Source organism: Taeniopygia guttata, chromosome Z (genome assembly GCF_048771995.1).
Source record: "Taeniopygia guttata chromosome Z, bTaeGut7.mat, whole genome shotgun sequence".
In the NCBI taxonomy this organism is placed as follows: domain Eukaryota; kingdom Metazoa; phylum Chordata; class Aves; order Passeriformes; family Estrildidae; genus Taeniopygia; species Taeniopygia guttata.
In genome coordinates, this window is record NC_133063.1 from 45560538 (window position 1) to 45587870 (window position 27333).

At 49.9% G+C, this 27333-nt stretch overlaps 1 protein-coding gene across 4 annotated transcripts; it reads right to left on the reverse strand.

Moving 5' to 3' along the window:
- On the reverse strand, positions 1-26849 carry NOL6 (nucleolar protein 6). 4 transcript variants are annotated; one of them, XM_002189199.6, is made up of 26 exons: positions 26727-26849; positions 26428-26640; positions 25052-25168; positions 24607-24786; positions 23869-24037; positions 22971-23105; positions 22664-22827; positions 22351-22471; positions 21954-22012; positions 21696-21797; positions 21073-21188; positions 20521-20698; positions 19981-20103; positions 19677-19825; positions 18852-18927; positions 16462-16602; positions 16076-16187; positions 15702-15856; positions 15312-15475; positions 14718-14870; positions 13462-13559; positions 12462-12586; positions 12210-12299; positions 9939-10136; positions 1483-1584; positions 1-392 (listed from the first exon to the last, which is right to left on the reverse strand). In XM_002189199.6, exons 1-26 carry the CDS (start codon positions 26730-26732, stop codon positions 243-245), a joined length of 3396 nt encoding a protein of 1131 aa, XP_002189235.3. In that variant the 5' UTR covers positions 26733-26849; the 3' UTR covers positions 1-242. The 4 variants fall into 4 exon arrangements, with proteins under 4 accessions (XP_002189235.3, XP_072778105.1, XP_030113545.2 ...); XM_072922004.1 differs by having other exon boundaries at positions 16067-16187; XM_030257685.4 differs by having other exon boundaries at positions 22971-23114.
- Positions 26850-27333: the final 484 nt, after the last annotated feature.

A 27333-nucleotide genomic window follows, 5' to 3' on the forward strand; every position in this document is an offset into this window, starting at 1 on the left:
TTTTCAAAAACTTTATCTCATCTTTATATTTTCTTTAAAATAAAAAGGCATTTGTATTCTTGAAAACAATAACAGGTCCCATTGCTTTTCTGAACCATATATATAAAGATAAATAGAGTAAAACATACAGTTCTGGAATTTAGAAAGCTAAAAGGCTCTTCTAGGACTGATTTATAGAAAGGAACAGACCCAGAGGTAACAAACTGCTTGAGGACAGGCCACTCTGACACCTCTCAGTGGTTTCAGATAGTCCATTTCTCTGTACGAGCTTCCACACTTTTGACCAGGCCTTCTCCCAAAATCTCGAAGTCTTCCAGAATTGCTTCCACATTGGGAACACAGACCAGCTCATTGTTCAGAGTTGTCACCTTCCTTCCCCTCATGCTGGAGACCTGCAGAACACAGAAAATATTGTATGAATGAGAGCACCTGCTCAGAGTTGCACTGCAACCTCTGCCAGCCCCAAGTAAGAGAAGTAAGTTCCTCTCCTGCCTTGTCACATCCAAACCCTGCTACACCACTGCACCCAGCTCCACAAGTTGAACTTCTCAACACTATCAGTGCTCATTTTTGGAGCCAGCAAAGTGCAGAAGTGACCCTTCCAGCCCCTTTTAGGGTTTACCCTGTAGCCACAGTCCAAAGACTATGAGGAAGTCAGGAAGCAAAGCAATGGCCAGGGGCATAGTGGAATGACAAGCGTGCAGATGCATGGCAGAGCCTGGGTGAGCAGGGCACAAGGAGTATGCAAAAGGGATCACAGCACAAGGCTGAGTAAGAGCTGCTTCTGCTCTTTGGTGGGTGTCAAGACCTCAAGTGGGAATATATCTTTGGCTCCAACAGTGGCAAAAACAAAACCCTTGTGTTTAATCCAGCAAGACTCAGCTCTGATGCAAGCATCTCCTCCTCTGTTTCACTGCTGTGAATAACTGGGTTTCCCAACAGCAGCCAGGTAGAATGGCCAATGCCCTCTGGCCGTGAAGAGAGGGAAGATAAATCACCAGAGACTGACAGAAGAGCCTGGGCTGCCAGCTCCGAGCCATGAGTAACCGGTTTCTTTGCGTCTTTCCTTCATAGAAAGCAGCATGAATCACTCCAGCGTGCCTCACATCTGGTTTAACCACCCTCTAGGGTTTGCCAGCCCCCACAGTGCAGCTGAAAAACAGCTCCATGCATCAACAAGGACACAGGCATTCTAGACCTAGGCTTCTTGTGGGCTAGGTATTTCTGGTAAGATCCTGAATCCAGAAGAATGGGATAGTCTATTTCCCTTCTCAGTTCTCCTGATGACTGAAGGCACTGTGGCCACAGCCCTGTCTTGGTTTCTCCCCTTCTAAGAAGCAACAGAATTATGATCTCCATTTCTGAATGGGCTTTGGGGCTGAGAGCTGGACAAAGCAACTACCATACAGGAAAAAAAAAAAGCCCTTCAAGCTTTCAGGGCATAAAAGTAACAAGAAGCTTAAAGCAGAGACAAAAACTCACCTTAAAATGCTGAGGCTGGAAGCCCAAAGGTTTCCACAAGACTGCAATCACTTCCCCTCCATGCTTGTCATAGAAGAACAAGGCAAGATCGTCAAAGGCGTTCTGGGTAGAAAACAAACACATGTTAAGGACAGTGACCCCTCAGTGACAACCCACTAAGTGTCCCTCACTGTGGTTCTCCATCAGTGGAGGCCTGGCACTACCAAGCTGTACTTTCCCAGTGTCCAGCAATCCAAGATTTCACAATGCATGAGACAGAGGCAGGCCCTACCCAGAAGGCAATCCTGCTACAGTACATTTCATGGCACCAAAGACAAACACAAAACCAGAGACCAGCATCTCAAGGTCTGCAATCTGTGCAACCAAGGTATCAAAGCTGCTTCTTCCACCAAGACAAACCCCACATGAGCTGTCAGCACTTTATCCAAAAAGGAAACATTAGAGCAGAGGTTTTAAGTAACGCAATGTTCTGTGGTGTAGAAAGAGATGGAAAGCTCAAAAGAGGCACTGCAGCAATCTGTCCTCCTTGCCCCTTGTGTTTCAGCAGTGGGGTCAGTGCGTATCTCCTTTGGTGGTGCTGGGCAGCAGAGATCAAAGAGAGACATTGCACAAAGGGATGACTAAAGCCCAGCATGGCTTCCCCCAAGCCCACACCAGCTGGTTTCCCAGGGCTGCAAGGAGGCAGATGAGGATCACAGCAGAAGGAAACAATGCTTTATGCAAGCAACTTCTCAAACCCAAAATTTGGCCCTGCACCTCATCACCCAACATGCTGATACTGAGAGATGTGTACCCTGAAAGAAGCTGATCAAGACAGCCAAGCACCTGCTCCCTGACACACCTTTATTTTGGTGCAGATCAACATCAGGCAACAAGACGTATTTACCAGGCTGAGCAAACAGTCCCTAGCATCAGTACAGGAGAGGCTTCTGCACAGGCTTTCACCAGCCTTGGGACAAACTATTGCCCAGAATACAGACCCTCTGCTCCCTCTTCAGCCATCTTCTCCATCACCTTAGTTTCCCAGCTTTTACCAAGAGAGGTCTCTGCTGGCATCATCATATCATGAGGTTTTCATGAGGATGTGCATGAAAAGAAAATCAGCATCAAAGACAAGCTTAGATGGGCTCTTGTATGGACACACCAGGACGGCAGTACGAAAAAAAAGGTAGAGTGGTTTGGTGTAACCAGTGATCCTAAAAGGCAAAGTGGCATTTTTAGAATACAGACCTGATATTCAAGGAGGGACGGTGTTGTCTGCAATCTTCAGAGACAGATTTCTGTTTGGACTGTTGTTGCCCTCTGTGAGGGCAACAAAATCAGGTCATCAAGATGGAAAGATCCCAAGAACTGCCAACTCATCCCATGGGCTTTCACAAGCGCAAGCCTGGTCAAGACATTATTTCACCAAACTGGCTAGAAAAAACGCTGTCTAAAAATACATTGAGAAATGCCACCATGGCATTTCTATGCTGAGAACAACAGGTTATGCTCAGAGCCCAGTCAACAGGGAAGACTCTTCTTTTTTCAGCCAAAAAGGGAGGGAAAGCTCAAGGAATGGCAATAAAGCTCAGGGCATGCTGACCGCCAAGGTGCAGCTTTCTGAACCAAAGGGGAGCAGACATGTGAGAACCTGAAAAAGCCCAGCTACTCTGCAGGGCGAGGTCTTCAGCGCCACGCGATGCTCCTTATGAGAACAGTATTTTTAATAGATGCATCTTGCTGGACAGAAGCCAGGAGCATTTGCAGTAAAAAATCCCTCCCAGGCTCAGCTAATTTCCCAATAAAACCACTGTTTGGCCTGATACCCAGAGGGTTTTTTTCCCAGACAGCAGAGAGTAGAGGGCAGATGTTAAAAGGATGGCATATGGCATCCAATTCAAAATCTCAGCATTTGTCCCGCTCCCAGTGTCGTCCATATGATAGTGTTTCAAACTAGCCGACCAAGCTGAGAAGCTCTTGGGAAATGGCAGCATTAAAAGGGTCAGGTGTATTAGTCACTGCACTCCTGTTTGTTCAGAAGCTTGGGGAGTAAAAGCAAACAGTTCACCCTTCTTTCCACATCCCATGTTCTCTGCGCAGTGTCACTGGACTTGTCTGAGCCTGCAAATACCTTCTTCCAGGAAAAGTTTCAGAGAAAAGGTAGGGACTATGTTTGCTCACTTTTCCAGGTGAGCACTTCTCACTTCTCTATCTTTGTTTGCAATTCAGCTTTCAAGGCCCACAGAAATCCCTGCCATCAACAAAACCTACAGCTGGTTCCCATCTCACGGAGACATGGGGGACCTACAAACTCAGGGCTTCAATTTGGAGAGGTCTCATTGTCCAGGGAGAAGATGTATAGGGCACCTGGAGGAAGATTATAATAAGCTCTGTAAGAAATTATCTGGGCTATACAAATGAAAAGGGTGGAGAAATGTAGGGAGTAAAACAACACCTGGATCTAAAATGGGATTATCAGATTAAGCAGCTCCATCTGAAGTGTGGATTTTGCAATGAGCAAAGTGAAATTTAGTTAAGTATCTACTAGTTGTTAAGTATCTACATTGTTTAAGTATCTACATTGCTGTTTAGGGATAGGGCCCTTTATCCACCCATTTTTTTTTCACTGCTCCTACCAAAAAACTAGGCTCATTGCATCACAGCTGCTGGAAGAGTCTTTTAGGGAGGTCTCTGCACATAAAACTGTGTCCTACAGTAGCATTTCCTGGTTCAACAGCAGCTCAGAAGGCAAATACATCAAATAAACACTTGCTCAGTGTTCAGAGCATTTTAAGTGCTCTTAGCAAGGAACTCACCAGTGTAAAACCTTAATAAAGCTACTTACTTCCAACAAACAACTACATTTGTGGTTAATATTTCAAGGTCTCTGTCATCCTGTTGTGACCTGCCCTGATGCTCCCAGTTGTGTGACAGAGAGTGCCTCCCCCAGGACCCAACAGAGCACTGTCCAAGTAACTCCAGGCTGGGACTACCCCTGTGACTTTCTTTTAAAGGACAAAGGAAACCCTTAGGCTTAGGATTCAGTTGATAAAAGGTTTCAAACTGAATTCAAACTAAGCAAACTTTTCCACCTGAAATCTATACACACATCCTTGTCCTGGGGCTTTGGGGCAGCAGGAAAGAAATATGGAAAGGAAAGAAGCCACTCATGTCCTCCTGGCTGCATCAGCAAGCATGTCAGTCCACCAAATCATTGAGACTAAAGTCTTCTGTCACTTGCTACATGACAAACCCTGCACAGCCTCTGGGAGGGCATTACCAACACAGAAAAAATGCAGCCACAAGTCCCCTGTCAGCTCACGCCAGGAGCACATGGGCCTGATGCCTCACTGAGCAAGTGGGCACACACATGTGTACCCAGGGCACTATGCTAAGGGTCTGGGGGCAGCTCTGCAGCCCTGAAAGCAGGTGATTGATTTCCTGACACCTCTGTCCTTCCAAAGGTGCAGATCCAGATAGGAAGTTTCCTGCTGACATGAGAGCCCACAGAGCTTTTTCAGCTTTTCCCTGTCTACCTGGTGTCACTATAGGAGTCAGCCCTGTCAGTCAAAACAGGAAGGGAGCAGACTGACCTGGAAAGATTTCACCAATTACAGCTACACCACATAATCACAGCTTACATATTTTAGGAGACAGAAAGGAATTAATGATAATAAAAATTCGCTGACATGCAGTAGCAAGAGACATTTTTACACCATGGGAGGTTCAAAGTCTTCCTGATAGGTCTTGGCTCATGGTGCTAGAAATCAGAGAATCCCAAAGTTGGAAGAGACCTTCAAGCACATCAAGTCCAACCCGTTCCTGACACCTCAACTAAACGATGGCAGCAAGTGCCACATTCAGACTTTTTTTAAACACATTCAAGGATGGTGACTCCACCACCACCTCTCCTGGCAGACCACTCTAGAAGTTTATCATCCTTTCTGTAAAAAACTTATTCCTAATATCCAACCTATATTTCCCTTGATGCAGCTTGTGACTATGTCCACTGGTTCTGTCAGTGGCTGCCTGGAGAAGGAGACCAATCCCATCTGACTACAATCACCTTTCAGGGAGTTGTAGAGAGTGATAAGATCACCTCTGAGTCTCCTTTTCTCCAGGCTAAACAACCCCAGCTCCCTCAGTCATTCCTCACAGGGCTTGTGTTCCAAGACCCTCACCAGCCTCATTGCCTCCTCTGGACATGCTCAAGCATCTCAACGTCCTTCCCAAACTGAGGGGCCAGAACTGGACACAGCAAAATACAAAACATTACTTTAGAGGGATGTTTCTTGTAAAGTAGGAAACATATTCCTGCTCATTTACACAGAAAAGATCTCACAAGATAGACAGCTTCTCTGCCATAAGCTCTTCCCCCGGCATGTACAGCCCAAGAAAGCTAAATCTCAGTGAATGACAGCAAGTCCCATCAGTGACCTGGTGACACCAAAGACACAGTAAATGCGAGTTCTATTAGCAGCCATAACAGAAAGGCAGATGGACATGGCACAGGCAGCTTCACACAACTTACCCCACAATCAGTGAACCACTCAGGGAAGTGACCAGAGCCTTTGGCTTTTGTGAGCTCCAGATTGCAGGCAGACAGGCATGGCAACCATATCCACAAAGCCTGTGTCCTCTGAATGGTCTCAAGTCCAGAGGACAGCCAAGTCACCCTGGAGCAAAAGCTGCACGGACTGAGCCTTTTCACACCCTATCCCCAGCAAACACAGAGGTGTTCTGCAGCTCCACAGCCACCACAACACAGATGAGCACTCATGATGGAGACTCAACAGGAGCCTCATTAGAGACACTTTAATTTAGCCTTGATGGAGAATCCCCATGAGGAGCCAACCCAGGGTTTGCTCAACAAGGGACTCTGAACTGTAAGTGGCAGGGAGGCTGTTGATGGGCTGAATCCCCAGGAAAGCTGTCTCTGTGGGATGTCTGGCACCTGCTTTCCCTCAAAAGTGTGTATCTACAAAGCCTTCTCGTATGGACAGGATCACAGAACAGACCTTCTCTATTAGATCTGTTCTGGAATTGAAGAATTTTCTTCCTAAATCCCACAGCTAGTCATTCATCTCTACCCAGAGTCTCCCAGGCACCAGAGCAACTCAAGCCAGTTCCTGCAGCACATCTCCTTGAAGCAGGAAAAATTCAAGCAGCTAGGACTCAACACCTCCTCTCCTTTCATCTTCTACTCTGATTAAGCTCCCTGGAAAAGGCACACACACCAATCCTTCAGCTCCAGAGCCTTGCTAAACCCTTTGACTTTACAAGAACAGAGGCAAAAAGGCTGGACAGAAGAGTGGCTCTCCTAGTTACTAGTCTGAAATAGGGGAAGAAGCCATTCCTTGCCCCCCCTCAATTCAATCAGAACACCAAAGCATTTAAATCCTGTTTTCATGTGGAAATCTCAGTAAAGGGCAGATGTTTCTTTTCTACTGATAGAAGAACACAAAATCCCACAGCATCTGTGAGGCAGATGTCTCCCTTTATTGCTATAAACCCACTGTGGCTGCACTGCCAGCCAGGGCTACAGCCCCATTGCTCAATTCTGTGGTTTGTGCTGTTAAGAGAGAGCAAATTATTCTGAATCAAAGCCAGTCAGTTCTGTGTCCAAACTGCCTTCTCATCCAAGTTCTCTCAAAAGGATTCACTGCTGTCACCACACTCATTTCTGGCACCAACTTCTTTCAGGGTTTGGATCACCCTCAGGGCCTCCAGCGCACAGGACAAGGAGGAGCTGAACACTGCTTAGAGCAGCAAGAGCTAGGGAAGGAGAAATAAAAAGGTGCTGGAGAGGCTACTAAGCAAAGCCAAAGCCCATGAAAAGGTCTTGCCTCGAAGCAACAACAATACACTGAGATATGAAGCCAGATGATTTCTAATGGATGGAGCAGCTTCTACTGATAGCACAGCATCACCGGCTTGCAGTGGTCCTGCAATGCAAAATCAGCTTTTGAGGTCTTCCAACTTAACTGGATACAGATGAATTCTATGAGACCATGTGTAGCACCACCTCTGTGACTTTTCCAAGAAAAGAAACACTGTTTGCCTAGAAAAGCAGATACTGACCAGCTCCTTCAGGACTGCCCACTACTGATCTTGATGCTACGAATGACAAGCAAACTGTTACTAGAAAATACCTTCAATATGATAGCCACAAGAGAACAAACAACATCTAAGAGCCTTAAGACAAAGAAAAGCCCCTCAGACAGAGATACTGAGGCACATTTTGGGCCCTCTGCCCCACAGTTTACTCTTCAGAGAAAGCTGCAACCAGTTTCTGATCTGTTCCCTCCTAAGAACCCTCACGTCAAAGAACAAGGGACACCAGGGGAATCAACACTGCTTCCAACAAGCAGTGGTGATCTTTGCTCATATCCATCTTTCTTCATTGGGATGTTAGCATATTGGATTTAGGAGCAGCTGTAGTTTGCAACCTGACCAAACCCAATTCCCAATCTATTAAACCTGTATTAATAAAAACAGACAGTAAAAAGTAGTAAAAATTTAAGCAATTTGGATGACTCTATAGATTGGACCAAGTAAATCACAATTGCCTGAAAATTAATGAAAACTGCTTTCCAGGAAAATCTTCTATCTACCTTTCACTTCCAGAGCCACTTACTGACATCAACTTGTCTAAATGCATAAAAATAAATCCTATAAGCCCCAATGAGTTTCCTGATTGACAGCCTCAATCTACAGCCAGAACTGCTGCAAGCTTCCCCAAAAGGACAGCTCTCCCAGTCAGCTTATCCAGCATCTTCCAGTTTCTCTTCAAGCAATCGTTCTTCTTTCTTTCAGGTTTCCACGAGAGTTGCTTAGCCTTGACTCCTTCAGAGATACAGAGGCTCTGTCCTCATGTATCTCCAGCACCTTGGTAGCTGCTGAAAAGCTCTGTTCAGCTCTAGAACCCACTTCCAGCACTAGGTAGAGAAGGATTTCAGACTTAAAAAAACTCCATTTCCTACCTACATCTGCACCTCTTGGCTGAGGTTTTATGGCAGCAGGTCAAACATTCATCATTGAAAAGCAAGGGGCTGGGCTGGTCCAGCTAAGGAAGCAGTGCTTTTTGCAGGGAAATTGTGTGACAGTTTTGTGGTCTTCCTCAGTTTCATGAGGCCTTTCACACATCCCTATCTCTCACTTCCTCACCACCCAAGACTGCCCCAGGCTGCTGCAGGTGACAGGAGGACTAAGTTTATACCTTGGCAAACCTGGCAGCTCTGCTGAAGCTACAGCAGATTCCCATGGGCACAGGTTATCATGCACAGGGGCTGGCATGCAACTTGAGGGGTAACAGGGCTGTGTCCAAGATGAGGAAACCTTCAAAGAAACCCTTGCAAGTTTTCTTTGCCCAGTTCCTAAGGTACCAAGTTAAGGTGAAAGGCGAGCTTGAACTGAAAGGGCCCAGAATCTTCCAGCCTAAACTGGAGTTTCAATTCAGGCACCACTTTTTCAATGGGGGCCAAACATTGGGGTAGGTAAATAGGAAATTCCCATCCCGGAGACAGTTGGTATCCAGCAGGACTGGGTTCTGTGTAGCCTGCTCTAACATGAAAGCTGGCTCTATTCTGAGTGGGGAACAGGACAAGAGACCCCTACAGCCCCTTTCCTGCCACAGCCAGCCTAGATTCTCATACTTACAGTTCTGACACTGCTCACAGCACTCCTATCAGTAAGGGATGATGTTAATTTTAAGTCAAGGCAGCCTTTGACAAGAGGGCACCACAACCCCATGTCTCTGCACACCCAGGACTAACATTTAGCACATCTGAAGCTGGGAAGTGCCAGGTGCTGCACAACTGCAAAGGACAGACTGTCCAGATCCAGGAAGAATCACTGCTGTCATCCAGGACCTTGTGTATCTCTCCAGCTTGCCAAGGCTTTGGTTTGGCCTTATGGTGGAAAAGAACATGGTCAATGACTTTGGGTACTGACGTTCTCCATATTCCCACATCACCAACTTCCTCTGTTGTCATGCATGCGGCCAAACACAGAGAAACCACTCTGTGAACAATAATGACCTCCTTTGGCTCACACAACCACTGGCCGAACAGCAGAAAGCTTACTGGGACAATATCATGGACACCTGAACTTCCCTCCTGAAATTGTGTGTGGTTACTGCCCATCATATACACCAACTGGTGGAAGAAGCCATGAAAAGTGAGTTGACTAACTGGAGACAAATGGTATAAAGACTCTTTTGTGCTGAATACAATGTTCTTCAGCAAAAGCTCCTGGTGGTTTGTGTCTGAGCTCATCCTCCTGTCGCAGCAGCACTCCCACTTCCATGCAGGAGGTGGTGCATTCACCAGGACTTCTGCTGGAGAAGCAATGCACATCCCATGCAAATAGCTAAAGATGTCACCAGCCACGTCCTGCACCAGCAAGCAATCCAAAAGCCAGAGGGAAGCTCCCGCTTAGGCACCCCATCTCCCTCCCCTATAGACCATGCTTACTCTCAGCTCGTGGAGGTACAACTGCACAGGGTCATAATCTACCACAGGAAAGAGGATATTCATGGCAGAGCTGTTCTTCACCATGCCACGGGAAACCGATTTCACCGGCCGGTCCACATTCTCCAGGAGCCGAGGAATCTGGTTTGGATTCAGGTGGATCAGGACATCATAGAAGTCCAAAGGAGGGCGGAAGACCATCTGCAGAGAGAAACAAACAGTGCTAGTCAATACAGGACACAAGCAGGCAGGAGAGGCGAGAGAGGTTTCCCAAGTCCTTGTCTGCATTTTGTCTCCTCCTTAGGAAGCAGTAAACCAAAGACAAAATTTTTGCGAGATCAACATTACAAGTTTGCCACAGACCCCAGGAAGCCTACCTGAGTGAATGCTAGTGGGGTGGGCACCCGAGAGAAGAACAAAGAGGTGAGCTGAGATAGATAACTGCACTACATGTGGCAGAGTTTCAGGATGAAGAGGGGAATCAAAAAGCCAACAGCAGCTGAACAACACACAGGGGACAAAGGAGCTGTTTAAGAATGGGATGGCCCCATCTGTCCACCAGGATTTGCCCCAGAGGGCAACAGCATCTTCCATCAAACAGAGAGAGGGTGAGAGCAAAATCCTGTTAATGGAGGGGAGCAATCCCAAACATGTAAATATTTGGACAGGCAGGATCTAGCTGTGGACACAGCTGTATTAAAATGGAAAAAAACTTAAAACTATGTGTTCATTTTCAAATGGAACAAATGATGCAGAAACATGAACAGAGGCATGGGACACTGCTCATCTTGGCACTGGAAGAAAACCCACTGCCTGGAACTGATTTACAGCCAGGCTGTGGAGAACACACATGAAGAACATCAGTGACCAGCACTGAGTCAGTCCCAGCTCTGTTCCACACAGACCTCCTGTCCCACTCAGTGATCAAGTCCATGGCTTCCTGTGTGTGCCCTGGGAGCAAATCCTTGCGTGCATCTTCATGACAGCAAACATGTCCCCATGGGACCCAAATGCAAAGACAAAAAAACAGCTTACAGCACTCTCGTAGACACAGGAGGCAACTGTAGAGGAGGCAACTCCAAACTACACCGGAAAAGCTTTTCTCTCCTCCCCGCCCTAAGCTTTGCCCTGGAAATAGCATCCTACATTTATCCCTAAGGAACATGATAGGCCTAAGAGGACACTGGCACAGACCAGAGGGATTCAATGGCAATGAGGAATGTTCCCACTGCAAACGAAGGGAGGAAGCAGGAGTCCAAAGGAGGCTGAGTCAAGGTGTTGGGAAGCTGCTCTAGCCAGGTGACTGTTTTAGCAGCTAGCCATCCCCAGCTCACAATGTGCCTCTTGAATTTCAGTCTTGGGCCAGCACTGTGACTGCAACACACTAGATATACCTCATTCCTTCACAGCCCTATAGCATACACTGCTACTGCCTCAAGTAATCTTCACCTCATAATACTTCAAGTGCAAAATAAAGCAGAACAGAAAGCAGTGTCAGTAAGTCCTTTCCATATTGCTTAGGCAGAAAAAAAAAATCCACTCTATGTGCTGCTTTCTGGTTTTGGTTTTAATCTGAGGTTTTTTGTCCCTAATGTGAACCTGCCATTATCTAACCACTGCTTGGTCACTTCTTTAGTCCTTTGAGATTCAATCTCCTGGTTCACTACCTAGTACACCAACAAACTACCCTTCAAAACACATGTATCTCCCTTCAAAGGGCAAATAAATATAAATTTCTCAAGTCCGTTGCAGTAATGGATGTTTCAGTTTACTTAAAGAATGAAATCACTAAGAAACTGAAGAGGGTTAAACTCCATAGGGCTTTACTCCTCCACTCAAACCAAAACAACATCCTCCTAAAGTGCCTGGTACTTTCCTGCCAAAACCTTCAACACCATGAGCTTGGTTAGAGTCGAGCACACAAGCCAGATTTCCATAGCTATTCTAGAACAGTCTCCCAGAGGAACCATTTGATCCAGTCATGGACACACAGTTGGTTTGGCACAGGAATATTGTGGGTTTGCTCATGTCCCAAGAAGACCAGAGAATACAGAATAAACTTGTCTTAGTCACCCCAAGCTGCAGTGAAGAGCTGGGTCCTCCAGAAGTAGGGTGGCAAAGAGGGACACCAGCCTCTCTCCACCCATCCCTGCAGCTCTACAATCCAGGGCAACCCCATGGACACAGCCTGAAACCTCCTAATACATCCTAGCAACCACTACCAAAGCCCAGCCAGAGCCTGAAAACCCTTGTGCTGCTGCTCCAGGGGGTTACCTTCACATCCTGGTTGCCAAGCGGGTCCATGAGCTGCTCCTCCAGGGCACGGAGAGACTCTGACGCGAGCAGAACAAGGCGCTGCAGGATCTGGGGAGGGAAGGAAGTCAGAGCGCAAAACTTGGCAGTCTTGGATGTTAACAGGGACATCCCTCTCTCATGGGGCTCTGAGAGCTGGCTCCAGCACTAGGAGCAGAGAACTACCCCAAGCCAGCAGCCACCAGAGGCAAGGGGACAAATGGCCCAACTCACCTGTGCTGAGGGGCGCTCCCGGGTCCACATGGAGCTCCACTGGTCTTTGGGGGTGGCCAGGAACATGACAGGGAGGTGAGTGCGAGCTGCTATAAACTTTTTCTTGATCTCTGTGCAGTCAGAATCTGGAGAGGGCAGGCAGACAGGTGAGATGCTCTGCCTCATCCACAGCCCTCTGACCTCACCCCCACCACAGCCAGGAAAAGGCAGCACAGGAAGATTTATCATCTCCCACCCTCTGACCCCACAGTACAGGTGAAACCAGAGTTCCTCCACCTCTAGCTTGCACCTCACTCCCATTGGATGGACCCTTTCTCTAACCCCGCTCAGATGGGCTCAGGCATGGTAGGTACTGAGACTGACACAAGCTGGAAACTCAAATTATAAGTCAGTGACCGTTTGTATTATTTAAAGTATGTTCTATCTCTTATTTCCCCTCAAGTGGGGAAAAAAAAAGCTATAGTTTATTAAAAAACGTTGGAGGGCACTTTGGAAAATATTAGTTTTCAAAACCCAATTCTCTCCCAAACACCTTCACCTTTTTTTACAAATCAGCTTTAAAATCTGGTTGTAACTACCTCCCCCACCCCATGACTTTGCAGAGCCAACACAATCCCATGGTTTCTTGTGGCTCCAGCATGTATCCAAAATACAATCAACAGACAAAACACTTGAGGGCAGGAACAGCCTGCTTCAAAGACAACACCACATCCAACACCACCCACGCTTGTCACAGATTTCTACAAGACCAGAAACAGCACAGCATCATAACTGAGACCCATCTTTTCAGAGCAGGCAGGGAAAAAAAGAAAACCACACATGGCACAACCAAACCCATCCTGCAGGCAAGTGAAAACATGACAGGACAGGAGCAAGGGAGTGGAAAATGTCCTTGCCTCCAGCACAAGCTATGATGTATCCAAGAGATGTGGTGCCAGTCACTGACCATGGAGGGCTCAAGAATCTCATGCTGTAGCTCTCCTACCCACTGCCTGCTCACCTGTGAGGCCAGTGTTTAGGTTGACTATCAGAGGGTTGTTTTTCCAGTCAAAGGTTGCCAGCAAGTTGAGGAAGCGCAGGAACCCCACCTGTGGAGAGCTGCAGGCAGGACAAAACAGCTCAACATCAGCATTTGCTCTCCTGGCAGCAAGAAATGCTGCACCAGAGGGTGACTTAGTGAAGGCCCAACCCACATGCAGCCCAACAAGGGATATCTGTGATGGAAAAGGGAAGTTAAGAATGAATTTGAGACACTTCCCCTTCTCCAAATCTCCAGGGAAAATCCTTCCCCCACCTTTTCTCTCCTACTTGAGGAAAAAGAATCCAGAAGAACATAAATCATAGCCCCCCCACCTCAACCCACCCTTGTTACACAATCTCCTGATGCTCTTCCCACCCAGACTCCTGGGTCTGGAACAAGGAGGAGGTGGAGAGTGGGCTGCTCCCAGCTCTAGTGCAGGTCTGAACACCAGCCAAGTTCCCAGTGTGCTTCTTCCCCTGCAACATGACATGTGCACAAAGCCAGATAGCTGGGAAGATGGGGATTCTGTTATTTTAGGAGACAGGAAAACATTTTAGGCATCAAACTGTTGTTCCTGGTACTTTGGGAAAAGAAACTGCATCCCAATTGCAGGGCAGAGTAATCTTTCAACTCCACACAGAAGAAAAACTTTTCCTTTAACTTCATTTCCTCTGGGCCCCATAACATCTGTCTGCCAGGGGCCAGCATTTACCAACACACTGCTTCATTCAGTTTTCAGGACCCAACCCCTCGTCCTCCCCTTGGAAGTCTTCTCCAGGAGGAAGGGAGGCTGAAGCCGCCATCGTCACCATAATATCCTTCCTAGGGAACCCAGGAGCCCCAGCATGCTGGTAGCCACAACACAGCCCTCACCCTGCTTCTCCTGGCCACTACCCCCAGAAGAAGGGGCCTCACCAGTCCCCCAGAAGGCACAAGACACCCTGCAGTTGTGCCATCAGCACCTAGAGGCCACCTGCTCCCAGCCTTACCTGCTCTCCCCGTTTCTCTGCAGTGCACAGTGTAGGGAAAGCCACAGCCCTGATTGCTAAGTGTCTCCATCTCCTCTGGCAACTCCCAACACAACTTGGGACAGTATTTTGGCAGCACAGGGGCCTCATTTTCCCTGCTGAACTCTTCCAACACCCCCTACCTGAGCAGCATCCCACCCTTCCTCCATGCCATATAATGAAAGGCACTAAATCCTCATCGGGCCAGCCTGGGCTCCTCATCCTCACCTGGGCGGTGTGAAGGGGGCAGGGTGGAGGAAGAGAAATGCCACAAGCAGGTCCACACACTCCTCAGAGATGCTGTCACTCAGGAGCTGGGCGCTGATCCAGCGCTTGGCCAGCCGCGAAGTGCTACCAAACACAGGGTGCAGCTGCTGGAGCCTGTGAGGAGGGAAAATGCCACTGCTCAGCCCACACACCTCAGGACCCACAACAGCCTCTTGGCATTTGGAGAGAAAGAAAAGCGGGGCAAAAATCTATGAGGAACAGCTACACAGCATCACAAGCACAGAGACTTCCAGCAGATGCAGAGATTTTGGGGGGAAGAAGGGAAAATGCTGCCTCATGCTCCTCTCTAACCATGCTGCATTTTAATATTTGTCTCCCCACACCAGTGACCTCAGGGTGACCACCGGTGCCACCCACACAGGCATCCCTCCCTTAATCCTTCCAAAGAGCTTTCTCACAAGGTTGTCTGATGGGTCACTTCCCACAGCAAGCTCCTCTACCCACCATCACCCTCCAGGATCCAAGGGCACCTCCATGCTGGTTTCCAGCCATGTCCCATGTTCTGACCCTTCAGGTACTTTCTGCCTCACCTACCCATGCAGCGAGCTAGTTAGATAGGGCAGATGCAACGTTTCCAGCTCCAGCTGCCGAGATTCCTCTGTGTCCTGGTACTTCCACATCCCTTCTGGAGTGACCACTTCCTTCAAGATCAGCGGCTCCCGGTGGTAAGCTACTTGGAGACGGAAAACGTAGCCATCCTGAGATGGGAGCACAAGGCAAAGTCAGGCTTGATGGTGACATAAGCAGCATGATGTGTGTTATGTTGCCCCTCAGGGATACAACAGCAGCATCCTGACATCAATGCAGTCTCACTATAGTCTTTCCTAGGCCCACCATACAAATATTGTTTTTGTCCAGTGTGACCACTGCCACAGCCCCCCACCTCTAGGTCAGGCCTAGAGAAGGTTCTAGGGATCCCCCTACCTTGTACACGTCAGTGTGGGTGACTGCAGGTCTGCAAACCAGCTGGTGCTGCTGCCGGAGGAGTTCAGCCAGCTGGAGGTGGAAAGCAGCCTTGATGCGCTTGATGGCTCCTTTGTCCTGTGGCCACTGGCCACTGCCTTCCATGTGGCAGATAACTGGGGACAAAGGGATAGCAGGAGGTCAGTGAATCCCACACAGAAATAAGGTGTTGGACAGGGGCGTCTGGAACTACAGGTTACAGCACAAGGACAGGAGAAGACAGGGTTCTGCTCCTGCCTGTAGCACACCAACAGAGCAATAACAGAGCCAGGATTGATGCTTGCCTCCACTTCCCTCCAATAGATCATCTCCCACTCACATCTCACCCCACTTACTCCTCAAAGGAGTTATGTAGGCCGGGCAGGGTTTCTCCCCCGAAGGAAGCAGGAAGTGCTTGCTTCTGTTATGGAAGGAATAAATTGGCTTCATAGGAATGGGAGGAAAGACCTGAAAGAGAACAGCCACCCAGCAACTGAGAACAGGGAGCAGAAACCTCTTGGCAATGTGTATTCCCTCACCCAAAGCCCACACCAGCAAAGCCCTCCAGTACAGAGGGTTTGGTCAGCTTATGCACAGCCAGCCCAAAGGATGCAACAGCAAAGAAGAGTCACCATATTGCCCCAGGGGCTCTCAGCAGCCACAAAACCAGAGAGTGACTCATTCTCTTGGTCCTCCCTCACCCCAGCTCCCTGCAGACCCCCAACCATGGGGAGACACTCACGTCTGTGTACCGGAGGGCTGGATGGACACCCTGCACAGCCGTCACCGTCAGTGGCAGCTCCTTCAGGTTCCACAGCTTGCGGCTCAGGTCATCGTAGGAGCAGACAACACTGACCATGGCCTCCTCACCTGTTCCTCCTGCCTGCAGACACACAGGAAGCCTCTCCAAGCACCTCTCCTGCTCCTGCAGTTACCTCAACTCCCTCATGGGCTGGCATCACAACCAAGATCTGAGGAGACAGCACTGCCACACCAGGGAGCAGTTTCTGGCAATAGCGCTCAGCAAAATGGGGAGGCAGGGAAGACAGCAAAGACAAGGGCAAGGCTGTCTGTGACTCCCCAGCAGCCTCAGGTATCCCAGAGGCAAATAATTTTTTTTATTTTGTAAGACACCAAGGCAGCATCAAGAGCAGTCACTATAGTAAAGGAGAAGCCAAGAATGATTGGGGAATAAAGAGATCACACAGCAGCAAGGTGAGAGCCCTGTTAATGTCTCCCCAGCAGTTACCACAACGCCAACAGAGGCGTAAGTTAACAGAAAACTCCAATGACTACATCCTTAGCCAAGACAGAGCTCTGGCACATGGCAAAAGCAAAGACAGAAAACATTCAGAGCATATAGGAACCCCATGGAGGGCAGCAGAGAAGCACCAGAGGGAGAACTGGTGCTGCCCTTACTGCTTCCACCTCCCCAAATAACAGCAGAGCAGCCTGAACAGGAAGGATACATTAGTGACACCAAACCACCCAGATCAGAGGCGGCTGAGTCACACAAGGAGCCAACCTGTCTGGAGTTTTCTGACTTGGGCTCTCTGGCAGAGCAGCAGCACCCTCTGCAGGTGTGCCATGAACCACAAACCTCATCCTGCTTGTGGCTGCACCTTTCCTCTGCCTTCATCCTACACATCCTCATATTGCTGGCTCCCCAAGCTGCCTGCACACAAACAGCTGGAGGAGGAGGTACGCTGCACCAACCACCCCACACTCAACAGCAACTTTCTCCCTTGCTCTTCAAGAACCGGCAATAATGGAACCCCTAAGCACCCCCTCAGGCTCCAGGAAAATGTATCCACTATCAGACTGGGGTATATCAACCCTGCTAACCCCAGACTGGCCTGGAAGGGACACAGCACACAGACCTTCCTGCAAACCTGACACCCAGCTCTGCCCAGACTGCAATTGGTCCTGGCACAGGAGAACCCTTCCACCAAATGTGTGCCCCTTCAATCTGAAAAAGTGGAAAAGAAACAATTTCTTCCTCCATCCAGGTAAAGAGCTAGTTGTACTGATGCCTTTTTGGGACTACCTAAAAATGGAGGCTAGATAAAATTAAGAGATTAAAATAGTCACTTAATTTTTATCTAGGCTCCATTTTTAGGTAGTCCCAAAAAGGGACTTCAATAAATAGAACCACAAAAGTGGTTCTATTTATTGAAGGGCCTTCAGGTACATTTTCAGGCAGATAAAGCCCCCCTCAGGCGCTACACCCCAAAATGGACGATGGGTCATGGGTTTTCATACTTTTGTAAGTTTGGTTAATTTGCACATTAGGGGTTAACCTTCCAATTATAGCTTCAGATTATGAAGACATTTACTCCAAGTTTGCTCTCTCCCCAGCTTACTTTTGTTTACATTTCTCAGGGTCTGAGAAGTAATGTTTCCTTTATTTCCAGGCCTAGAGAGAAATTGTTTTGTCTAATCAAAATGTGAAGACAGTAACTAACAATCTATATGGAGTTAAACACTAAAGAATTGCAGAATTACAAATATATGAAAAATATTAATGCTAAAATCCTAGGGCATCTGTACAAAAAGATCAATGAAGTGTGCCAAAGTGCTCATGGCTCATCTCCAGACTTTAATTTCACAAGCTGAAAAGCAGAGTTGTAAGGAGGGACATTTTCCAGCCTCTGAGATGCATCTCTTTTGTCTGAAAGTAAAGTTTCTTTGTTTTGGCTGCACTCTCACAGGGAGCACTATCTAGCACTTTGCAATATGCTAAGAAAGTTCCTTTTCCTGGGTTTGCCAGCAGGACCTAAGGGGTGGCAGCACAGATTTGTCTGGCCCATGTCCTGAAGGATGCAGAGGTCCAGCCAGAGGGGCACTGTGGGACAGTAATATGTACTCAGGCAGTGAACAGAGGGGCAACAGCAGTGAGAACAGGACAGTGAGGTGCTTGCAGGAGAAAATGACATCTGCGGGATGCTAAAGCAAGAGGATTTCAGCAGTTATGCATTGGCTGCCATGAAAGACTTGGTAGATCCTTACCCTTACTACATTCTCTTGGGAACTACCCAGCTGCTTCAGTGCCACTTGAATGACCTCCCTACAGCCCTTCCCTCACTCGTCTTCCTGGAGAGAGCCCCAGCCCCACGGGGGAGGCAGTCATACCTCTTTCCCAGTCCTGATCACAGATTCCAGCAGGGCTCCTGTGTAGCAGATGGAGGACTCAGGAATGTCCGCATGGCTAAGTAGGAGAAGACAACAGAGCGTTAGAGCTACAACATGCCAGCTTATTAATCCTATTGACACTGCATGGGTCAATTAATCCTATTGAAACTGCTCAGCCCAAGGATGAGCAATCCCTCTCTAAAGGAAGGTCCTGATGAAAAAACAAATCTCTGTGCATTACAGCCTTGCCCTTGTCTTTGCCCTCTTTCTTATCTCCCCAATAATACACCCATAGTGAACCAGTAACTTGTGCAGCTTCACAGGATGCAAAGCCAAAGCCACCAATGCTGTCACTCACAAGATACATCCTCAAGTTAGGACAAAGAGGCACAGCCAAACCCTCCTTTCTGTGCAAGAGGGTCTCACTTTTGGCGGATGGTATATACTGCTGTAGAGGCATTCCAATGCCATAGGGAAGACAATCTTGTGAACCACTGCAAGGTCTCAAAGGACTTCACAAAAATGTCCTGCAAGGTCCAGACAGCTTCTCTTCCAGCTCTGAGGAGCATACCGGCATCCTATCCACATGGTAAGGGCAGGACCATGTTGCCTCCCTGCCTTTTGCATTACATCCAGCAGCTTGCCCTTCCCACCCATTCTTGGGAAGCAGCTCACAACTTTAGGACAACTAAAATGATCTCACAAATCTGAAACAACCCACAACACCCCACAAAGCATAAAGCTGACAATAGGGTGACCAGGGACAGGACACATGGCAGGAGCGACACATGGAGCAACCCACAGCTGCTGCTCAGTGCAACTCACAGCTTCAGCAGGTGCCTGATGATCTGCTCAGGAATGAGGCGCTTCTGGCAGGCAGTGCTGGCCTCCCACACCACAGCCTCACAGATGCTGCCATCCTGGAACCGACGCAGCTCTGACTTCTCTCCCCAGAAAGTCCGGAACTCCAAGGCCTGTGGGGGGACATTGATCAAGCCAGAGCAGGGACAAAGGTCATTTCTGGGCCAAACAAAACCTTCCCAAGATTACCAGCCAGCCTCCCAGCTGTCTTCAATCACAGCACAGCACCAGCTTTGCTCTTACTCTGCACAAGCAGGGCTCCCCTCACCTCGGGGTGATCAGCCTGAGGACCCTTCTCCAGCATGCTGGCAGCAAACTCTGGGACAAACAGGAGGCCAAATGTCAGGGGCCCAACATCCTTGTGTTTTGGGGGCTCAGCATCAATTGGCCACTGTGGGGAAAATGAGGAACATGAGGCACAAGGACAGATGAGGTTTCTGGAGTAGTAGCTACTGGAATATTGGGGTGCTAGATGAATCTCCTGCTATGTTCTCCCAGACAACCACAGACAGGGAAAGTCTCATCTAATAGGTCTCCTCAATGACAAGAAAAGCTGTCTTCACCCTGCCTCATTACTGGACCAGGACTTGTGCCCAGACCAAGCAACACAGCCCAGTGCATCCCACAGACACAGCTGCATCCCACAGCCCAGTGCAGGGCCTCAGGTTCTGTATTCCCATCAAGGGGAGACAAGCCTGTCTCCTTCCCAGGGAGCAGGGATGCCCTCCCTGTGGTCTGTAGTACCACAAGAGACAGCTGAGACCCCACAAGCAACAAAAGATCCAGTGTCATTGCCAAGCTGCATTACCTCAGGGACCTGGGGCAGGGAGTGAGCCACAAGCTGTGCTCTCTGAGACAGCCCACGTGCCAGCAGTGAGACAATGAAGGGCAGGGCCGCAGCCACGTAGTTCCCACCCTGATCCATCAGCTCATTCAGCAGCTGCATCTTCTTGCAGGTACTCTGCAACTTGGAGACATGCTTCAGGCTACAGAGAAGAGAAGCTGGTCACCTACTTCTGGCACCAAATCCTTTCTGAGAGAGGGCTTTGTTAGAGCATGGATAAAATGGGGAACAGAGGGTCCTAGCCCAGGATGGGTGCTACAAGAATGCCTTCTGGCATCTCAGGAGATGCTGGTCATTGTTTCCAAGGCTTAACATTGCTCCCCTCCTCTGGGAGGCTATCTAGACAGTAAAAGCGCAATGGCCCAGTGCAAAGAGGCACCAGGGTCTATTTCAGAGCTTAGCAGAGCTACTTCCCACCAGGTAAGTCCAAATCTAACCCAGACTAAAGCCAGAAGCAGCTCACTCGTCTTTGAGCAGGCTGCCTCAGCACTGCCCCCCCAGCACAGTGAGACTCACTGGAAGACATGGTCAAAAGTCCTGAGCATGGGCTTCTGGGTCATGAGCAGCACCTGAAAGCCATCCACCATCCGGTCATCCAAAATCTCCATAGAGCACTTGGCTTCAAACTGGACCTGAGCAAGGAGGGAAGGCAGTGTACGAGCATGAATGCAAAGGGAGAAGGAAATCAAATCCCTCCAGCAGCGGTCACTTGTGCTCCCCCATCAACCAGGGTAAGCCCAGTTCCATGGTCAGCAGCACACCCTGATCCCAGTCTCTGTCCTCAGCACGAAGCCAAGTAACAAACAGTTCTCACTGCTGCCCAGACAGTCCTTTCTTGATATCCCTGGCATCAAAGTCATTTTTTTTCTCTCCTACAGAACAGTTACATCTGCTAAACAGCTTCATCCAAAGGTGCACACAAAGAGGGAAACAACTTTCTCATACTACTTGAGCAAGACTGGTAATGCAGCACTACATCTGTGTCTCCAAACTTCAAAGCTGGAGATGTTAAAAGCTTAGAAAACCACAATGAATGCCCTCCCTTGGTCCTACATCCTCCTCAAAGACATCTAACCATTTTCAGCCTGAGTTCACTCTTAGGACAGTAGCTCAAGAAGCCACCACAACTTGCTCAGTACCTGGTGGTATTTGCTGGCAGTCATATCAGCACAGAGATTGACCAGTCCAGAGGGATCCACAAAGACCACTTCAAATGCCTGGTGGAAATCATCCAGGACAGGCTGGAAAAGCAAACAAGTCCTTACTGCTGCAGCACATCACACACACCGAAACACCCCAAAATTGCTGCCATCTGCCATCCCTGCAACAGGTACATCCCTGCCAGCAGGAGCAGTGGCAATACAGACAGGCACAAGACCATTTAGAGGGCTGCTTACCACGGAGGGATCAGCATCCTTGGCTAGACTGATCCCTGTCACGCTCAGATCAGTGGTGGCTGTGGACAGACAGGAAGGAACAAGTCACACCACCATCCACACCTCTCCCCCTGGTGACAGTGGCACAGTTATGTGTCAACGCCCACCAAGGTCTCAAAATGTCAACAGTGCTACAATACAATGCTGGCCTCCACCCTATGATGGGAATTCCCCACGTCACTGCAAGATGCACCATCCAGCCCTGCTCTGTTGATTCATCCCCTCCTGTCCATCCCACCCACAGGGGCTCAGCACAAAAGAAAAGCCACAATGGCCTCTCTGCCTCTTCCCCCATGTGTTCAGGCTTTATGCAGAGACACCAACCTCTCCCTGTCCCTAGAGACCCCTGGAAACTCACCCAGGAACTGCAGAGTGCTCCTCAATACCTGGTAGCCACTCATCATCTTGACAATCTTGCGCTTCATCAGCAGGTAGGCAACAAGCATGGAGACCAAGAAGCCACTGAAGCACCCCAAGCCCTGTGAAAACAGATATCACAACTCCATGGCAATCCACAAGTTAGGTTTTCATGGAGGCTCCATCCTAACACAGCTCAAAGCAAAGCCACAAGCCACCACCCCACCTATAGGGACCCAAGCACCACCCTTCTGCCACAGGAAGGAGAGCAGGACAAAGGCAGGTTAGCCAGGTAAGCAGAGCACAGGACATACCTTGCTGAGCTGCCGCTGGTTCAGCCAAACTTTGAGGAGGGCCAGGCCATCTTTCATGCCTGGGAAGTCCGTGGCTGCGTTAGACAAGAAATGCAGGTGGGAGAGCATCACGGTGTCACAGAGGATGGAGTTGTTGTAGTGTGGGGTCGGGGGCTCGGTGGCTCCTGTGTGGAGAGATGACAGCATGTTGGACCCAACCACCAACCGCCTGGCCTTAGAGAAGGGCTGCAGTGAACCCACCCACAGGCACTGGGGGCAGTCTCAGCCTGAAACAAACAGCCTCATGTTCCACCAGCCTGGGCCATACCTTCTTTGGGGGTGCTCTGCTCCATGAACCAGGCAGTCCGGACGTTGTTCTTGGTGGGAAAGAAGCGGCTAGGTTTGAAGAGATCCGAGTAGGGACAAGCATGGAGTCGGACAGTGACAATCTTCTCATCCTTGCCTGTAAGCACTCAAGGGGAGATGTACAGGAGGAAGAGATGTCAAAGAATAAACTGGGAAAACAGAGAGCATCCACAGCCCGGGCAAAGGCAAAAGTTCCACAGCAGTAGAATTCATTCAGAGCAGTGAGTGACCATATCCTAGAGCCAATGATGACCTTGAGGTCACACAGCTCATGCCCCAGCCCCATCCTCTTCCCCACTGCTCAGTCTGGCATCATTGCCTGCCCTAGCCTTGCCATACCACATCTGTCCCAGACCCCAACCCACTATCTCCTGAGGGCTGTGGGAATAAGCAGGACTTAGCAACCCATGCATCTCATGATCCCCTTTCACGAGGACCAGTCCTCTCCTTAGGGAAGAGACAGACTGCACACAGGTTCCTGGGGAAGGCAGGAGGACAGAGTGGAACAGGGCTGGGGAGAGCAGGAAGGAAGGGCAGTGCTGGGTACAAGTGTGCTGTGTAGGGTTTACTTTTCTATTCCTTGAAGTACCCACAGGATATGCCAGCCAGTGAGGTCAAGGCTGGAGAGCCCAGCCAAGCTGCAGAGGAGGATTGGGAAGGGGAGAGACCCTGAGGACTAGACTCTGGGTAAAGAGAGAAAACAGATGAGAAGCACCCAAAATTTATCACCAATTGTGATGGCAGTCCCAGACTGATCCCTCTCCAATGAGATATTAAACGGTATGACACCACCACCAGCACTCTCCATCCAACACCTGTACCCAGTCACACCCCACACCAGAGCAAGGCTCAAGTGCTACCTTGAGGCCTCAGGAGCAGGATGGGCTTCAGGTGGTTGCTGTTCATGTAGGCAAACTTCACACTGCCAAAGAGCTTCTCCTTGGACAAATGCTGGGCAATGTGGGACAGGTATAGGGCTCTCTTCCGGTGGTAACGTTGATTCAGGTTATCTTTGTCCTGAAAGATTTCCTGGGAAGAGAGGGAAAGGACAATGCCACCTCACCTGCCTGCTGAGTTCAGTTCAGCCCGAGGCACCCTACCACCTATCTCACCCAAACCTATCTCAGCACCAAGGAGCTCCACGCTGGTCAGGACCTTGCTGTTGGCTCCCTGAGCTCTGGGACTGCAGGAGACAAGAGCAGTCATGCAGCCTAACAGGCTGTGCTTGGTCTCAAGCTTTTCTTACAATTAAGTCTGGGCAGCAAGGGTAGTTAACAGGCTCCAAACTTCTCCCTCCCTTTAACACAGTCTTGGGAGCTTCGGTGGAAGTGTAATTGGGTACAAAAACATGCATCTCCCTGGCAGTGCCCCATCCAGCAGGGAGAAGGAACATCCTCATGACAAACTAAGATTAAACAGCTGCAAGCTAGGATAGAGCAAGAGGTCAGACCACACTCTCCAGCTCTTGTGAAAGTCACCCTGCATATCCTGATGTTGTCACATGACTGAGGAATGGAGTGAGCAGGGCAGGGGTCATGGAGGACATGAGAGGGCTCCCACAGGCCCCAAGACATTTAGGAGGTGGCATGGCCACTCACCCGTGGCATGGTCACTGCAATGTCCACATTGATCTCCGGCCTAATGCAGGTGCCCAGCAGGTAACTGCCCACCACCTTCAGCTCGGCTGGGGGTACAAAGCGGAACTTTCCCTTGACGTTGAATGGCACTTGCAGGAACGGGACCTTCACATCCTTGGAAAGCCAGGCCTGGTCAGTGAGCTGGGAACAGACATGACACACAAAACGCTCTGAGAATCAACAGCAGCAGATGTGCAAGGGCCAAGACCTGCTCCCCACACAGCTGCACCCAGAGCTTAAAGATAATCTCCCCGCTTTTTCCTCAAAGAAAAAGCAAAGTATTCTTTCTTCAGCCCCTAAAGGAGACAGTTCATGAGTAGCTCTGCTTGCAGAACAACAGCAGAGCCTGCTCCTGCTCCATCCAGGACAGGGGTCTTGCTACCTCTTCCATAACCCTGGAACATACTTCAGTTTCTGGAGTCTCTGGGATGGCCCTCAGCAGGCTGTTAATTTCATGGAGGAAGGCATCGATCTTCTTCTTCTTCTTCTCCTTCAATGTCACCTCCTTCAAAAGCTCTTCGATCTGTAGGGGGAAAGGGGACCATCAAAGGCAGCTGCAGCACTGAATTACTCTTGACTTTTACCTTGCTCTCCAGCACCAACTACAAGCCTGCTGCAAAGGGCAGCTGGTGAGCTGGGGGAGACACTGAATTCCCCATAAACCCTGCCTGGAGTTGGCAATTTGATCAGTTCCTGCCATTTGCTGTGAATGCTGGATTGCAATCATCTCCATCCCAACCAACATCCAGGCAAAAAAGCCTGATGTAACTCTCAGAAGCACATCTCTCAGGAAGGCTGTTTGTATGACAGAGAATTAGCTTCAGGAAACAAGCAAACAGGTTCCTACTACAAACTAGGCCCTAGAGAGCCTGCCACTGACACCTGCAAGTAGCTAAGATATCAAAGCTGTTTGGCATAAAAATCACCAATTTTAGAACAACTTGAGGGATGGGATGCCATTCAGAGGGACTTGGGCAAGCTCAAGGAGTGGGCCCATGAGCAAGACCATGTGCAAGATGTTGAATCTGGCTTGGGGGATGAACAGACCCAGAGCAGCCCTGCCCAGAAAGCCAAACGTGTCCTGGGCTGCATCCAGAGCCCCGTGGGCAGCAGGGGAGGGAGGGGATTCTGCCCCTCTGCTCTGCTGAGACCCACCTGGAGCACTGCACCCAGCCCTGGGCTCCCAGCACGGGAGGGACAGGGACCTGCTGGAGTCAGCCCAGAGGAGGCCACCAAGATGATCAGAGGTATGAAGGACCTCTCCTATGAAGAATGGCTGAAAGCTTTCTAATTGTTCACCCTGGAGAAAAGAAGGCTCTGAGAAGATTTATTGTGGCCTTCCAGTACCTAAAAGGGTTACAGAAATACAGAAAGACCGGAGAGGGACTTTTTATGAGCGCATATACTGATAGAGAAAGGGGCAATGGCTTTCGACTGAAAGAGAGTAGATTTAGATTTTAAAATGGGACGAAATTCTTCCCTGTGAGTGTGTTGGCACAGGTTGCCCAGAGAAACTCTGGATGCCGCACTTCTCAAAGTGTTCAAGGCCGGACTGGACGGGGCTCTGGGCAACCCAGTGGTCTAGTGAAGATCCTAGGGGCTTGAAACTATTTGATCTTTAAAGGTCCCTTCGACACAAACTGCTCTATGAATCTATGCTCTAATTACCAGCTGATCTTCACCTAACAGAGACAGCTTGATAACCCAGGTCATCTCAGACTCCGGGCTCCCGCAGGCCCCCGCGCTCCCCCTGTGAGGCAGTGCGCGGCCCCCCCGGCTGACCTGCAGGCGGAGCAGGCTGGAGTGGAACAGATCCTCCGTCTCCTTCAGCTGGGTCAGCTCTTCGCTGGTCGGCGGCTTGTAGAGCTCGGCGCGGCTCAGCTTGGCCGGCTGCGGGGCTGCGGCTGCCGGGGCAGCCCTTTTCCCCCGCCGCACCGCGCCCCCGGCGGGGGCCTCTGGGCCCTGCTCCGCCTCCTCCGCCACCTCCGGAGAGCTCTGCGGGGAGAACACAGCACAGCACGGTTCGGTTCGGTTCGGATCAGCACCGCGATCCCCCCCGACCCGGACCCGCCGCTTCTCACCGCCATGGCCGCCGCCCACGTGCACCCCCGTCACCACGTGCGGCGCCGCGCGCCCCGCCGCCCGCCGCTTCCCATTGGCCGCACACGGCAGCGCGCGGCTTCCCATTGGCCCCGCCGCCCGCGCCCGCCCACGGGGGCCGTGCCCGCGCCGGCGCGCTGCTGCCGCGGCAATGGCGCCGGAATCGCCGCCGGAACCGATCACCGCCTTTCGCCCCAAAACGCGGCTCTCGGGGCGTGTGACGGACTTTCGCCTTCAGGCGGGCGAGCGCGGGGCCGCCTGCGCGCCGCAGATCCCGGCTGTGGTACTTGATGCTTAATCGGGGTGACTATCCCGGATGTGGCCTGTCGAGAGCCTGAGCCGGCCTGGGCGGCAGGAGCGGAGCCCGGGAGCCAGGAAAAACCTTCTGGCCAGGAGGAGCGGGCACCGAGAGCCATCGTCCACCTGGCCAGCTTCCGCAGGGGCTGGGAAGGATATCAGGAGCCAGTGGCATCCTACCTGCATATTACTGGAGTGGGAGAAATAGGAGGAATATCCCATTTATATAAATTAGATATACAGGCCTTTACAGAACTAGGTCTTTATAGATCTGGACACCGGGTCCGATCA